Source organism: Schistocerca americana, chromosome X (genome assembly GCF_021461395.2).
Source record: "Schistocerca americana isolate TAMUIC-IGC-003095 chromosome X, iqSchAmer2.1, whole genome shotgun sequence".
Classification (NCBI taxonomy): Eukaryota; Metazoa; Arthropoda; class Insecta; order Orthoptera; family Acrididae; genus Schistocerca; species Schistocerca americana.
This window is the reverse complement of record NC_060130.1, coordinates 684,607,365-684,622,585: the sequence shown is the minus strand read 5'-3', so window position 1 is coordinate 684,622,585 and position 15,221 is coordinate 684,607,365. Positions and strand designations below refer to the sequence as shown.

Genomic DNA, 15,221 nt, shown 5'->3' with positions numbered 1-15,221 from the left:
CCCAGACCTCAGTCCTTGCGATTATTGGCTTTGGGGTTACCTGAAGTCGCAAGTGCATCGTGATCGACAGACATCTCTAGGGATGCTGAAAGACAACATCCGACGCCAATGCCTCACCTTAACTCCGGACATGCTTTACAGTGCTGTTCACAACATTATTTCCCGACTAGAGCTGTTGTTGAGGAATGATGGTGGACATATTGAGCATTTCCTGTAAAGAACATCATCTTTGCTTTGTCTTACTTTGTTATGCTAATTATTGCTATTCTGATCAGATGAAGCGCCATCTGTCAAACATAAGAACTTTTGTATTTTTTTTTTTTTTTTTTTTTTTTTTTTTTTTTTTTTTTTTTTTTTGGTTCTAATAAAACCCCATGTCATTCGAAGCATGTGTGTCAATTTGTACCTCTCTATCTACATTATTCCGTGATTTATTCAGTTTTCAAACTTATACTGACTTTTTGATCACCTGGTGTGTTATATATATATATATATATATATATATATATATATATATATATATATATATATATATATATATATATTATATAAAAAAAATATGCTCCACAAGTGAGCATATGGTGCATAGTGGAGGGTACCTTTTACGACTACTGGCCACTCTCTTCCCTGTACCACTCGCAAACAGAACGAGGTAAAATGAATGTCTGTCTTCATATGAACACTCCCGTATGTACTCGAATCTAGGCCGCACCTGAAATTTGAGACTCGAAATTCAAGGGTAGAGAAAAGTTTTAGGCCGCACCTCCAAATCGAAACAAAGTTGGTCCATTGTAATATGAGACACAATTTAGGTCGAATGAATGATGATACAGCTACAGTTGTTTGGTTCGAGTCATAAGCTTAGCAGTTACGCTTTACCAGGTAGCCATTGCAATGCGTCAGATGCTCCAACTGTATTTATACGAGTACCCCTCCTTTTTCGCGTGCCTCGTCTGGTTTGAATTGATTGCTTATTTTTCTTTGATCTGATATGTGCCGTTCTCTTTGTTATAAGTGCTTACGTCACTCTAAGCTGAAAATGCATTACTGTACTGTGTCATGCATTGTTTGCCGCATTCTGATAATGAGTATTTATGACTTGTCACCGCTCAAGAGACTGCTATTTGCTGTTACTTACACTGCTGCTTTCTTTGATAATGATCAACAAGAACCAAATAATAGACTGAGTATGATGGATGATGTTCTGAACGAGAGTTTATCGGAAATTTTTCTCCATTTGAAAATCTCTGCAGACGCCCCTTAGTACATTACATTCTGCACAGAAATTAGTCATTTTAGATTTAAAAATTAGTCAATTGCCGTGCTTCATTTCTGACTGTATCACTGTTAGGCATAAGAATAATACGAATATAAACATGACATGATATGTATATTCTTCCGCGTTTGCTGTTGTCTCACTCTAGTTTCATAGTTTATTAGGCAGACAGGATTTAAATGAGATAGCAGCAAACACGAAAGAATACGTGGCAAAATGTTTATATTTGTATTATTCTTATGGTAAAGAGAATACTTCATGTGATTCACAATTCATAAAAGTTCCTATTAGCAACCATCTCTTCTCACAGGTAGGAAAAAATTCAGAATGTAGAGTTGGCTATATTGACAAACATCCCAAACAGTCTTGCCAGTCGGATTTTCGTAGTACATTGAAGTGCTGCTACATTCGAAGATGAACAATACAGAATTTGTATTTACTTCATTGGATAATGTATGAAAATGCAGTGGTCAAAACTCGTGGTGGAGGAGAAAGCTAGTCTTCCACTTTTTTTTTTTTTACCGACTCAGAGGTTTTGGCGCCAGTATTTATCTTTGTGCCTGCAAAGCATGCCAGCGTAGTGCTACATATATTCGACGACAGAAGTTAGTTGTGGCGGCACCAACCAACATTTTTCAGAACTTCCGCTTACTCTGCACTCGATTCTAAGCCGCAGGCAGTTTTTTGGATTACAAAAACCGGAAAAAAAGTGCGGCTTAGATTCGAGTAAATACGGTAATTTCTGTTAGCTTGTTGTCAGAGTCCTTACAATAGGTGTATATTGGTGGTGGTAGAATGTTTCTGCAGTTGGTTACAAATGCTGGTTCTCTAAAAGTTTCTCAGTAGTGTTCTACAGAAAGGACATTGTCTTACCTCCAGGGATTCAAATTGGAGTTCATGGGCCTATGGGCCATTTCTATAATAAGTGTTGATCAAACGTTCTGGAGGGGGGGAGGGGGGGGGGGGAACTAGCAGTATGCCTTTGATCTTCTTTGATTTCTTCCTTTAATCCAACCTTGTCAAACAAGGGTTCTGTACGTACTACTCTTTATAGATCAGCTGTGCTTCCCTAGAATTTTCCCAATTAACCATAGTTGACTATTGACCTCCTCTACTACTGACCGTATGGGTTCATTCCATTTCATATTGCTTTGCACCTTTACTCCTAAACGTTTCATTGATGTGATTGTGCCAACCACTAATACTGTATCTGAATGTTTTCTCTTACTCATCTGCATTAACTTCCACTTTCCTTCATGTAGAGCAGGGGTGTACAGACTTGCTAGTACTGTGGACTGCAAGCACCTCCTGTTACTACACAAGGGCCCTAGAAAAATAAAACCAGTGGAAAAATGCTATCGTAGCACAAAAAATGCAAATATGTTCCTGCTTATTTAAAAGAGAGACTGAAAACTGGGGTACCAGCTGCCACATTTTACCTCTCTCAGCTCCTGTAAAAATTATTCCAAAAATTTTGATGTGCAAACATATTTGCATGTTTTTAACATGAAACTCACCTCAGATTCCCACAAGCTCCCATAACTGTAACTCACACCCTCTAATCCATCACTGTAAGTTGAAACTTCCCGGCAGAATAAAACTGTGTGCGAGACCGAGACTTGAACTCGGGACCTTTGCCTTTCGCTGTGTCCTCTTTCTCTCACGCTGCCATTGTGTCCTTCGCTCTTTCTATAACACAACCACTCTCCACTGTCTTCCAGTATTTGTTACTTTTCTGTCTCTTTGCCACTGCTACTGTCTTCTCCCTCAGCATAAAAAAGTGGGAATATGTTCGAATGCCAAAATTTTTAAAAGTACTGAGGAAGGTAAAATGAGGCAGTCTTTTAAATAAACATGCAAATATGTTTATTTTTTGTGCAAAATTAGTTTTGGTTATTTGCTTTGCATAGCCATTTTGCAATCCGCTGCTGGATTTTGGTCCACTGCTGGTGGTGGGTTTTTTTTTTTTTTTTTTTGGGGGGGGGGGGGGGGATTCCTGAGAACTGCTCATGAACTAACGATGTCTCCATAAGTCATATCAAGCGCGCTGTGGACCACATCAAATGCAAAAACAACCAACCGATTTGCTCCAGTTGTCTCAGGAGGAGGAAGTATGTAATGTTCATTGCTCCCCCCCCCCCCCCCCCCCCCCCCCCGTACTGTAGAATAGTGACACTAAGACAATCCTTCTGTTGTGTATGCAAGTCGCCCGTAGTCCAAGGGCTATCCAAAACAATTGACCCTACCTTTTTATCAGCGATAGAACCAGAGGTATGAGCACCAGAAAATTCCATTTTTATGCGCAGTGTTTGGAAATGCTGTCGCACGTGTACTGATAAACAATAGTTTTAAAAAAATAGTTTAAATCATTTTTTCATAAATGGTACTACTGGAATATGCCATTTAGTGGTTTACACAAGACCCTCCCACCACATTTTCCGGGAGGGAAAGGAAAGGTGGTTGAAATAAAAAAAAAAAAATTAAAATTAAAGAACAAACGAAGAGAGGTGGGTTGCCATCAGATCAGAGGTGGACCACATGTGGTCTGCAGGCTGTGCTCTGAGCATTTCTGATTTAGAGCAAACTGTTATTCATAACAACAAAATGCAAATTCAATGTAAATCATCGAGTATCCTTGTACAGTCACTCGATGACAACACTTTTCTGTACACTATAGCTTCATTAGCAAAAAGTGGCAGATTGCTGCTCATTGTATCCACCAGACCATTTATGCACATAGAGAACAAAGAGCAGTGCTATTGTACTGCTGTATCTGCCCCCCCCCCCCCCCCCCCATATTTTTCTTCATCTTTATGTTGTGAGTGCTTCTTAGCGAGCATCTAGATGTATCTTACAGATTCTCTCGATGAGATCTCTCTCTCTCTCTCTCTCTCTCTCTCTCTTTTTTTTTTTTTTTTTTTTTTTTTTTTTTTTTTTTTTTTTTTTTTTTTTTTTTTTTTTTTTTTTAAAATTACAGAGGGTGGACGATATCCGTGCACGATATGAACATTCATTGTCCAGTTGAACGTACTTGGTTCTATTAGTTGAAGTATTCGATCCACTCATGTATTTGAGAACATATTCCATATGCTGAGACTTTAACAGTATGCATTGAGGCACTGTTCAAATGCTTTCTGGAAAGTTAGGAATATGGAATCTTCGTGTTACTCTTCATACTTGTTTTGCAGGATGTTGTGCAAGAAAAGAATAAGTGGGAGTTTTACACGAGCAATGCTTTTAAATCTATGCTGATTGCTGGACAGAAGCTTTTTTGTTTCAATGAAATTTATTATATTGAGACTTAGAATATGCTCAAGAATACCGAAGCAGACTGACTTAAAGGATATTGGTCTGTAATTTTGCGAGGCCGTTCTTTTACTTTTCTTATTTACATGTGTTACCTTCACTTTTTTCCAGTGACTTGGGACTTTGTGCTGGGCATGAGAGTAACAATAACTGTGAGTTAAGTGTGGAGTCAGTGACACAGAGGACCCTCTGTAAAACCAAACTGAGATTACACCTGTATGTGATGACGTATTTGTTTTCAACTCTCAGTGACTTCTCAATAACAGTGATGCCTGTTTGTTAGCCTCCATATATGGGAATGAATGCGACAATGAAACAATTATATGTAATCCTCATGCATGCATGAATGATTTTTTAAATACAAAATTTTAACCTTCTATTTTCATTTTCCTGTCTTCTATTTAGACACCAAAGTAGTCGACAAATGACTGAATACAAATAATCTACTCACGTAGTCATTTTACATAGGACCATAATTTTCTTGGATTCTCGGCAAGATCCTCCACTTCTTCGGATCTTCTCTACCTCCATTAATCCCATTAGGTAGGTGACCCATGCTAGAAAGCATTATTCAAAAGGTTGTATCTGGTTTTTGTAAGCTACTGCCTTTGTGGATGGATTAAATCTTCTAAGGAATTATCCAATGAATACATGAAGCCTGCTTTTGTTAAAACTGTTTTTATGTTTAAATTGCTTGTGATGCATACTCCTTAATAGTTTATGATTGTAAATGTTTGTAGTGAATAATTTACTATCAACCATGTAATAAAATGGTAAATGGTCTTTCTCCCTATTTTGTCATTGTATGCAACATTTTGTTTATGTTGACCATCCTCTGCCAATCCCTGCTGTAAGTATTGGTCATTTGCCGGGTCTTCATAAATTCCGCTAAAATTTTTCATGCAATGCAACTTTGCTATGTACAGTAGTGAGAACAGTAACAGCCTTGTAACACACCTTTACGGTATACCTAAAATAACTTTGATGCCCAACAATTTCTTCTCAATGTGAATGGCATATCATGTTGTTGTTGCTAGGTATTTCAGTCCAGTCTTGAAACGGGCTGAAATTCTGTAGGCTCTTATTGTGTACAGTAGGCAGCAGTGTGAAACTATACTAAAGTCCTTCTGATACTATAGGACCATGGTATCAACCTGGGCACAACCTCCACTGCTGCCATCTAGATCTTATGGTCAAGCAGAATGAACAGAGACTAATGAAGAAGGGTTTTTCTGGACTCCATGTAGACTCCAATAGAGGAGAGTTCTGTCTTTGAAAATGTCATACGACATGAGCATAAAAAATGGTCTGTAATTCTGAAACACATTAGTGTATGTACTATAGGTACACTAATGCAGTGAATCAGTCTGATAACCCTTCTTTGAAATGGGAATAATCTGGTAAATTAAATTGATGATTGAGGTAAATCTGTTGCTGAACAGAGCATTTTTCTTAAACCAAGTTGTGAATACCCAATGGTGAGATTACTGCTAATAGTTTCGAAAGGAAATACAATGCTTTATATAGCCCAACTAGTACCAAAGACTTTAGTTTATCACCCAGTTTTCTTGAACTAAACCCCAAGTTACTTCTATGAGTAATGAAAACCATCAGTTTAAAGTCATCCTCAATTAATAAAGACATTTCATTCTTAGATGCTCCTTTGCATCATATGTTATTTAAATGCAGTGGAATTCTTTTGGGTTAGAATGAAAGGATACTTACAAAAACAAGCTTTTGATAAAAATTATGCTCAGAGTAACAGAAAAACCAATATGGTAATCGGCAAAAATGCTGACAAGAGGAAAGTCTAACTGCTATTCTATATGACAGTAAATGACTAAAGTAGACATGTGTAGCTGTCTCTCACACAGGCAGTTCAGAACTTGTGCTAAAATCCGACAACTATGAATTATAGGTATTACAATATTTTTACGTCATTCAGACAAGCCACAGCATGGTGTCTCGCAGGAGGTGCTGATAATTGTTACAGTATCTGCAGTAAATCTGTAGTTGCTATGTAAAATACTGAAACACTGGGGTTACATTTTACCAGATGTGTTTGTTGTTCAAAGTTGGTAAAAAGCATGCAGTGGGAAAAGATTTGTATTTCCATAATTCCATACATGAAGACAGGTAACGATTCTTAATTTTTGGATTGTTGTTTTACCTGCAAGTTGTCTGAATTGGACTGACTGTGCTTTGTTTGGATTTTGTGCAGTGTAGCATCTTTGGTGGCATCAAATGTGTTGCTGACAGAGTTCCATAAATTTTAAGTTCTAACTTGTGTGTATTGGATTTGAACTGATCATTGAAGCAGAGGAATTGTGGATTGAAATGTAACAAAAAATAGGAGAGAGAATTCAATTTAATGTGTGGTAAATAGTATTGGTGAAGAATAGTCAGATAAAATTTAATTTCAGAAATAAAAAACAGTTGCAGTGTGACATCGTAGTATTGTACACGTTTGTTATATTTCGAAGGATTTTACAGGGTCATGAAATGATACAATTTTTCAGCGTAGTATAATGTCTTGACACGCAAAATTATACATTTGATTTAGAGAAGGTAGTAGTGTCAGCCCTTGGAGATATCATCTAATTGGAAACGCATTATGTCAAAAGTGAAATTGTGAGTGGATTTGTTGCCATCTAGGTCTTAATTTTTAACTGATACAGTTTTCAAATCAATGAACAAGAGAATATTTCTTATGAAAAAAGAACTTTTTTAGTGAAGTGCTTTTTACAACTTAAAATCTCTTTAATTTCATGTATTTTAACTCTTGGAATTTCAGCATAACATGCACCTTTGTTTCTTTATACGTTGCAGTTAAAATTTGCTATGAGTAGTAGCAGAATACTGACTGCAAGAGATTGAGAATAAATAAAAAAAAGCACAAGGTTTCACAACTACAGATTCATTTCTGAGTAAAATGTGGTTATAATGAAGAGAGAGATTCATTCAGCAATTTTATGCCTGTCTTTCAGATTCAAAGCACTGTTATTATATAATTTGTCTTGCTAAGTGTTCTTTCTGACAGACTTAATGTCTGTAAATTACACTGTCCATTATATCTGTATCTATGCCCATACTAGTATTATAGATACTGCTGAGGCAGCAGCAGTTACTTTTACCACATAATAATTTCATAAATGGAGTGACGAAAGTGTGACAGATAGCAGACTTTGAGTGCAGTATGTTATCAAATGGTCAATATGAAATAAAAGTAACTTATTTCAGTAATAAAATAAATTTAACTGTATGTAATGGCATAATCGTTGTTGGCACAATGTTAAAAATCACTTTTCTTTGTACTTCATTTCAGCAGAGGATCTTATTATTTGTTTACATTACAGGATTCATCTTTAGCAGATGCAAGAGTAGTGATTGACCTCATTGATGCAATTAAACCAGGAACTATTAACTATGACTTAGTACGAGAAGGTGGCACAGAAGAGGTAAGAATTATCTGCTCGAGCAACTGTGATAAAATAGCCATGCTTGTGTGAGGATAAGTTATGTCATCTTACAAAATATTCTTTAATGCTGTAATACATGTATTCAGTGCTACCATTTGGATTTTTGTCTGCAGAAAACCGATTTGAGTACGGTTGTATAATGTAACAATGCATTTTTTCCCTTTCAAGGCAAAGTGTGTACATTGTTGCCAAGTTGTCACCTTGGAATTAATCTGCATTCTTTTTTCCTGCTCGTGAGGGCTAGTAAAGCGTAGAATGATAGAGAACTCGCTGTTCTTCTATTCCTGAAACCTGGAAAATGTACATGTTGCAAATATGCATTAGGGCTTGTACTTAATTGTTTTCATGTGGACTTCTAGTATTATAATTTTACACAAATGAATAAGGTTGCTATTTCACAACTCTCCGTTCAAAACAGCATGCACAGCCAACCACCTGCTAGTATCCAAAGTAACTGTCACCTGCAAAACCTCTATTTACAAACAAACAAGGTGTGCTGTATATTGATAGAATGAATGGCTGTTGAGGCCAAGCAATCATTAGCAAGCACTCTCTGGAGAATATTCTAAAACTCAGTTGTATGAGGCTTACTTGCACAGGTGTGGACCTGGCTGATTGAATTGTATAGACCTGTAGCATACATATGCCACTGACCTAAAAATGGGACTCGAATTTCAGGGGTGGGGGGACCGTTTTAGGCTACACTTCAGTCGAAATAAAGTTGGTTCTTCCTAACACGAAATACAAATTAGATAGAATGGATAAAGCTGCAGCTACAGTAGTTTGGTCCAAGTTGTAAGCCTAGCAGTTGAGCTTAAGCAATGTTATTTATTCTTTCAAACATTTAAAACCACATAACTTGTCTGCACAGAATTTCTAGTCATTTAAGATTCAAAAATTGACACTAGAAGTCAGTTGCTGTGCTTCATTTCTGACTGTATCACTATTCAGTTTAAGAACAAATGAGTGAAAACATTACATAATACGTGTATTCTTCCACGTTGGCCGTTGGCTCACTCGAGTTTGTTAGATGAACACGATTTAGATGAGATATCAGTGAATGTGGAAGAATAGATGGTGTAATGTTTGCGTTCATATTATTTGTGCAGTGAAGAGTGTGCGTGATTCACAATTCTTTGGAACTTTTTTGTCAGTAGTAGGAAAATGTTAGACAGTGTCAGCCATATTGACAGAAATTGAACCGAGAGGCTTCGCCAGTCTGCTTTTCATAGTAGGTTTTTAGTGAAGTCTTCAAATGTGTGACGAGCAACACTTGTCAAATTAAGAGCAAAAATATAAAACAAAATTTTATTAGATTTATAATACAAACTTTACAAAATATTTCAAATATCAATTAGGTAATTCTGAATCACTGTCACTCGGTTTGTTCTTGCTCAGTTCTTCATACATATCATCCTCTTCCATTCCATCTAATGCATTAGATATCAAACAGTTGTTAAATGCCTGTTGCATAGTAGGATTTGGATGGTCTGCAAGTCTGAGTATACATGGATTGTTCAGTCTCCACCTCTGGATTCTGTTGCTTCTCGCTGCAGCAAGCAGCCTTGCTGCTGGTGAGTCCAATGCTGCGGACTTGGTGCCCTCCAACACCTGTGGGCCTACCTGTGTCACTGCCAAACCCCCCCCCCCCCCTCCCCTCATCTTGAAGTCTGTCTTTCAAGCCTGAGGCTTTTCAGCCACCATCACCCATTTAAGCAAACTCCTTGCTTCCTGCCTCTGCTCATTTGGATAGGCACTGCTGCTGCTGTGAGCCGTCTCATCTATACTGGAACCATGGTGTGATTCTGCGTGCCCCATCTTGTGCTGCTTAGCAGTCTGTAGTCTGAATTGCAAGCTGCTGCCCACTACTGTGATCAGCATGCTTGCACAATTGCTGCCACCAACACCCATTGGCTGCACAATGCTGCAAGCTGTCATACCATCTGCACACAGCCACACCACCTCGCAGGGAGTGTGCCACTTGCATCCTGATGGTGCTGATTTCTCAGCACATTACCATGATTATTCTAGTTGCAATAAAGTTTGTTAGACACTGACTGAGATGTCACTAAATGGGACCTGTCTACCAACTAGGCAGCGGTGTCATAACTGAGTGTTAGCACAGGAGCCCCTAAGTACAAACAAGCTATGCACTCATTTCATCAGATTCTGTGCGATGAAAGCCAAGAACAACTGATTCAGAACTTTGGCAACAATGTGGAGCGGACAGAACACTGTCTGTAATAAGGCTAAATGTAGTAACACCACTTAGAGAAGTCACAAGAACATCCTGAAACCCTGAAGTTAAACACTAGAGCAGCTGAGTGGCTCAGAAAACTGGAACACATTCAGTCACCAGTGTGGCAGGAGGGCATCGTGTCATTGCATGCTATAAAACCTCTGTCCCCCTCAAGCTCAATCACAATCTCAATCTCAGAGTGCAGCCATTCCATCGGCATCACGGATACGAATTGAAAACAAGCTCTGTTAACTTGCAGGCTGTTTCGGTGAATTCAACAAGTGTCTAAAAGTTGCTGCCAACTTGTAGCCCACTGCTACACTGAAGGAGACTGTTAGGCAAGTTGCAGTCCTGCTGATCACAATGGTGACTGACTGAGGATAGGGAGTGGGGATTTCTGGGGCAGTATTAGAGCCACCTGAGTGGGAATATGCTGGGACCACCACTCGGGCTCTCCTCCGTGTTGCTGTTAAGTCTTCCACCATCTCAACAACTGACTACAGGGATATGCAGTATTCTGGTATGGATCGTTAGTGCAACTTCACTCGTGGAGAGTGCTGAGGCTCCAGCAGAGGTCCACAGTGATGCCAGGCTGCAGACACACATGGCTGCCACACTCTTATGACAGGCCACATCACTGGCCACAGACAATGGCAGGACATGCGCCTAGCAAGTTCCTCTCCAGGTACTGAAGTGCCACCTTGCTGTTTCAAGCAGCACAGACTCAGCAGGGCGACTGTGAGGCAACACCAGGAAGAAGATGGAGCAATTGTAAAACTCCCACCAATGAAAGATTGTTTAAATGAATGGTGTTTCATTAGCACCCTGCTGCTCCACAGGATAACTTAACCCCGCTCTTCACTCGACCTCCTGATAATGCGACCTCGGCTCGGGTCGTAAGAGATGGCTACCAGGCATTGACTGACCACTCCACTGCTACCCCACCCAGGGTGATGGATTACTGGCCTCCTGACCTCTGCCAACCTGACCCTACCACCCCCCATAGAGGCCTGCTATCCTGGCCTCAATAATATCAATGTTTGTTATTTTGTCCTACATTTTTTTCGTAGTTGGAGGGCTTCTGCAGCTACCAGTACTAATTTTATTGAATGGCAGCTCCAGTTGTGTGTTTTCAGAGCATTCCAAATGACAAAAGGACTCTTGCTTTTCAGTTGTGCACACCTGAGGAAGATCTTAGGGTTGAAACCAGCCTTGCAATTTTTTTTGGTGCTGTTGGTGCTCTCATTCAATAAAATGTCAGTGTCATTAAACCTATGGCTATGTTTAAAGCAGTTCCACTGGAGGTCACTATCAAACTGCAGAGACAATTTGTACACACAACTGGACCAACAAAGCAGTTCAAACAGCATGAAGTGCAACAGAAAAGCCAAATTCTGGGCCCAAAATACACAAAATCTGAAGAAACCCAGCATAGAACGATTTGATAAGAGATGGTTAGTGTTGACTGATCAATATTGAAATGGAACTGGAAACATGCTGACAAAGTGGCAAGTATTACTGTGTGTCCACTGACTGCCACTGCCCTACATGTACCACCATTAAAAAAAACATGGGAAACGAAAAGCAGCTCTCTAATTAATGGCTCCTGTAATGCAATTAGTTGTGAAAGATTTTAATATACACATGGAATAAGTAAGACTTTTTACCTTGAGTGGGCCCTTCTGCTTGTGCGTACAAGGCATGTATTCAAACCTTCAGACAACCCTGTGCTTTAAGGTTGCACCATGCATAAGGAGGATTACCTAAAAATGGAGTTAAAATTTTCATCCTTAATGCATGCCTTTCTTAGTCTGTTACCTTCAAAACCCACCTTAAAGCAGTTGTTCAGGTTTCCACGCCACGAAGAATAACTCTGTGCACCCTGTATCTCTGATCTCATCAACTTGTGGATAACAAGGCCATTGGAAACTTCATTCACTAATTCCTCCATCTGTTTCTTCTCCTTGGAAGATTTCCATGTGCATCGCATGCAGTGAGGTGCTACATACCCTTGACCCAAAGCTCAAGCAGCGGAGAGATCATCCTTGTCAAAAGATCTCTACATCTTCAATACAGAGAAAGTGACACACTGTTAACACTGCAAATGGGCCATCCACAAGCATTGACTGGTCCCTATGCTCTCCTGTGCTTGCTGATAATCTACTTTGGGCAATGGTAGAGGACTTGCATCCGTGTGAGTACTTCTATTATTTGGACCCGTCTGCCAGATACATCAGCACCTGACACCAAGCCAGCTGAATGGATGTTAAACAAAATCAACTGAGTAATTTTCAATACCTGGCTGTATTTAAACACAAATCCAGCAGCTAGGACATGGTAGAACATAACACTACAGGGCTCCTGAAGTCATTTGCAATACCTGCCAGACATTAAGTCCCATGGTGGACGAAGGAATGCCATTAGGCCGTCCGGGGCAGGTGGGTGACATTGTGAAGTCCCATTGCAATCCGTCTGCTTACAGCCTAGCAGCCTTCTGCATTGCTTGTGTAAAAGCTCTTTACATAATCAATGAGACAAAAAAGCCAAAGTCTTCCATTGTATTAACCATTTGACACCAACAGTCAAAGTATATTTGCACAATAAATGTGCACAAAAAAATGAAAGAAAGTAAATTACAAAAGATAAGGAAGTTTGTTGGAGGATGTATATTAAAGCACCATGTGGTACTTTGAGATATGAAATTCCAACTGTTTAGGATACACTGAATACCTCATTGTCACAACAGCAGAAATGTTCAGCATACTTGTAGCAGTTTCAGAATTGGCAGTTAAGATCAGATCAGCTTTCCAGTGAGCATACATGGTGGGCTCGTACACAGAAAACAGCAGATAAATTATTCCATTCACTTGTTTAATATGTAATTAGTTGTTGTGGTTTACAAATCTATGCTGCCATGAATAAGCCCCTGATCTGTTGAAATGTTTACAGGTAACTCTTCAGACTTGTTTAGTTCATTCTGCATAATTTCTGCTTATGATTTGCAAGGCAAACAACTTAGTTGCAATACATGATTTCTACATCATAGAGTACCGACATGTTTGCTATGAAGGAAGAGTTCTGACGCATCCTGGACATAAATATTGAGAATAATATTGAGAATAATATTGTGCCACTCTTGGCCCCACACTTTCGTGCAATACTTTGACCCGTTATTAAACAAGACAGCGCCCCTTTACACCAGAAGCTTAGCCAACACAATTGTGAAATACTTCAAACAAATAATATCTAATAGCAGTCAAGATCCCACATTCCAATGCAAATGGAATTACCTGAGAGAATGTGGCATGGTAGGATCTTAGCTTCAGTAACACTGAACAGACCAGCTGCCTATTTAGTTCGGAGGAGTTAAAACCAAACTAACTGTGGCTCGTAATAAAATACTAAGACCAGACAAAATGTGTAGTGATCTGCTATGACACATGAATGTTCAGTTAACCCATTATGTCCCTAATTATTTAAAAAAAAAAAAAAGACTTAAAATGTTGGTAACCATAACTAGAGAGAAGCCTGTAACTAAAAACTATCAATTTTTTTTTCCACACGTCTCACTTTCTCCTAACAATACATTGCCATATGGCAATGCTGGGTCATACAGAGGAAAATAAGAGTACAATGCGTTTTTCATTCCGTACTATCTTTTATTGTGTACAGACATGATAAATTTCATTATTTGCATGAAATATGAACATACAATAATATTTTACTTGTGTTTAGTACGTTTTCTTAAATAGTAATTTTGAAAACATTTTATGCATAGTCCAGTTTCACACTTTGAGCATGGAGTTTGGACTAGTGTTCTATAGGTGTTCTTCTTTACAGACAAGTGACACTTTCTCAAAAGTCTCTCAGTAAACCAAAGTCAACCATTCACCATCCCTGGCACGATCCTTGTGTGTTCATGCCATTTCTTATTGTTCTGCATCATCACACTTAGGTACAGGGCTATTACAAATGATTGAAGCGATTTCATAAATTCACTGTATCTCCATTCATTGACATATAGTCACGACACACTACAGACACGTAGAAAAACTCATAAAGTAAAGTTTTGTTCGGCTGAAGCCGCACTTCAGGTTTCTGCCGCCAGAGCGCTCAAGAGCGCAGTGAGACAAAATGGCGACAGGAGCTGAAAAAGCGTATGTCGTGCTTGAAATGCACTCACATCAGTCAGTCATAACAGTGCAACGACACTTCAGGACGAAGTTCAACAAAGATCCACCAACTGCTAACTCCATTCGGCGATGTTATGCGCAGTTTAAAGCTTCTGGATGCCTCTGTAAGGGGAAATCAACGGGTCGGCCTGCAGTGAGCGAAGAAACGGTTGAACGCGTGCGGGCAAGTTTCACGTGTAGCCCGCGGGAGTCGACAAATAAAGCAAGCAGGTAGCTAAACGTACCACAGCCGACGGTTTGGAAAATCTTACGGAAAAGACTAAAGCAGAAGCCTTACCATTTACAATTGCTACAATCCCTGACACCCGATGACAAAGTCAAACGTTTTGAATTTTCGCCGCGGTTGCAACAGCTCATGGAAGAGGATGCGTTCAGTGCGAAACTTGTTTTCAGTGATGAAGCAACATTTTTTGTTAACGATGAAGTGAACAGGCACAATGTGCGAATCTGGGCGGTAGAGAATCCTCACGCATTCGTGCAGCAAATTCGCAATTCACCAAAAGTTAACGTGTTTTGTGCAATCTCACGGTTTAAAGTTTACGGCCCCTTTTTCTTCTGCGAAAAAAACGTTACAGGACACGTGTATCTGGACATGCTGGAAAATTGGCTCATGCCACAACTGGAGACCGACAGCGCTGACCTCATCTTTCAACAGGATGGTGCTCCACCGCAGTTCCATCATGATGTTCGGCATTTCTTAAACAGGAGATTGGAAAACCGATGGATCG

General features: G+C 39.3%; 1 protein-coding gene across 2 annotated transcripts in view; it reads left to right on the top strand.

Annotated features, from left to right (window-relative positions):
* Nucleotides 1-15,221, top strand: part of LOC124554803 (plastin-2) — a 217,602-nt gene that overhangs the window by 178,592 nt on the left and 23,789 nt on the right. For both annotated transcript variants that reach the window (XM_047128456.1, XM_047128455.1), the window contains exon 11: nt 7,939-8,040. In XM_047128456.1, coding sequence (XP_046984412.1) covers nt 7,939-8,040 — 102 coding nt within the window. The remainder of the gene's footprint in view (nt 1-7,938; nt 8,041-15,221) is intronic.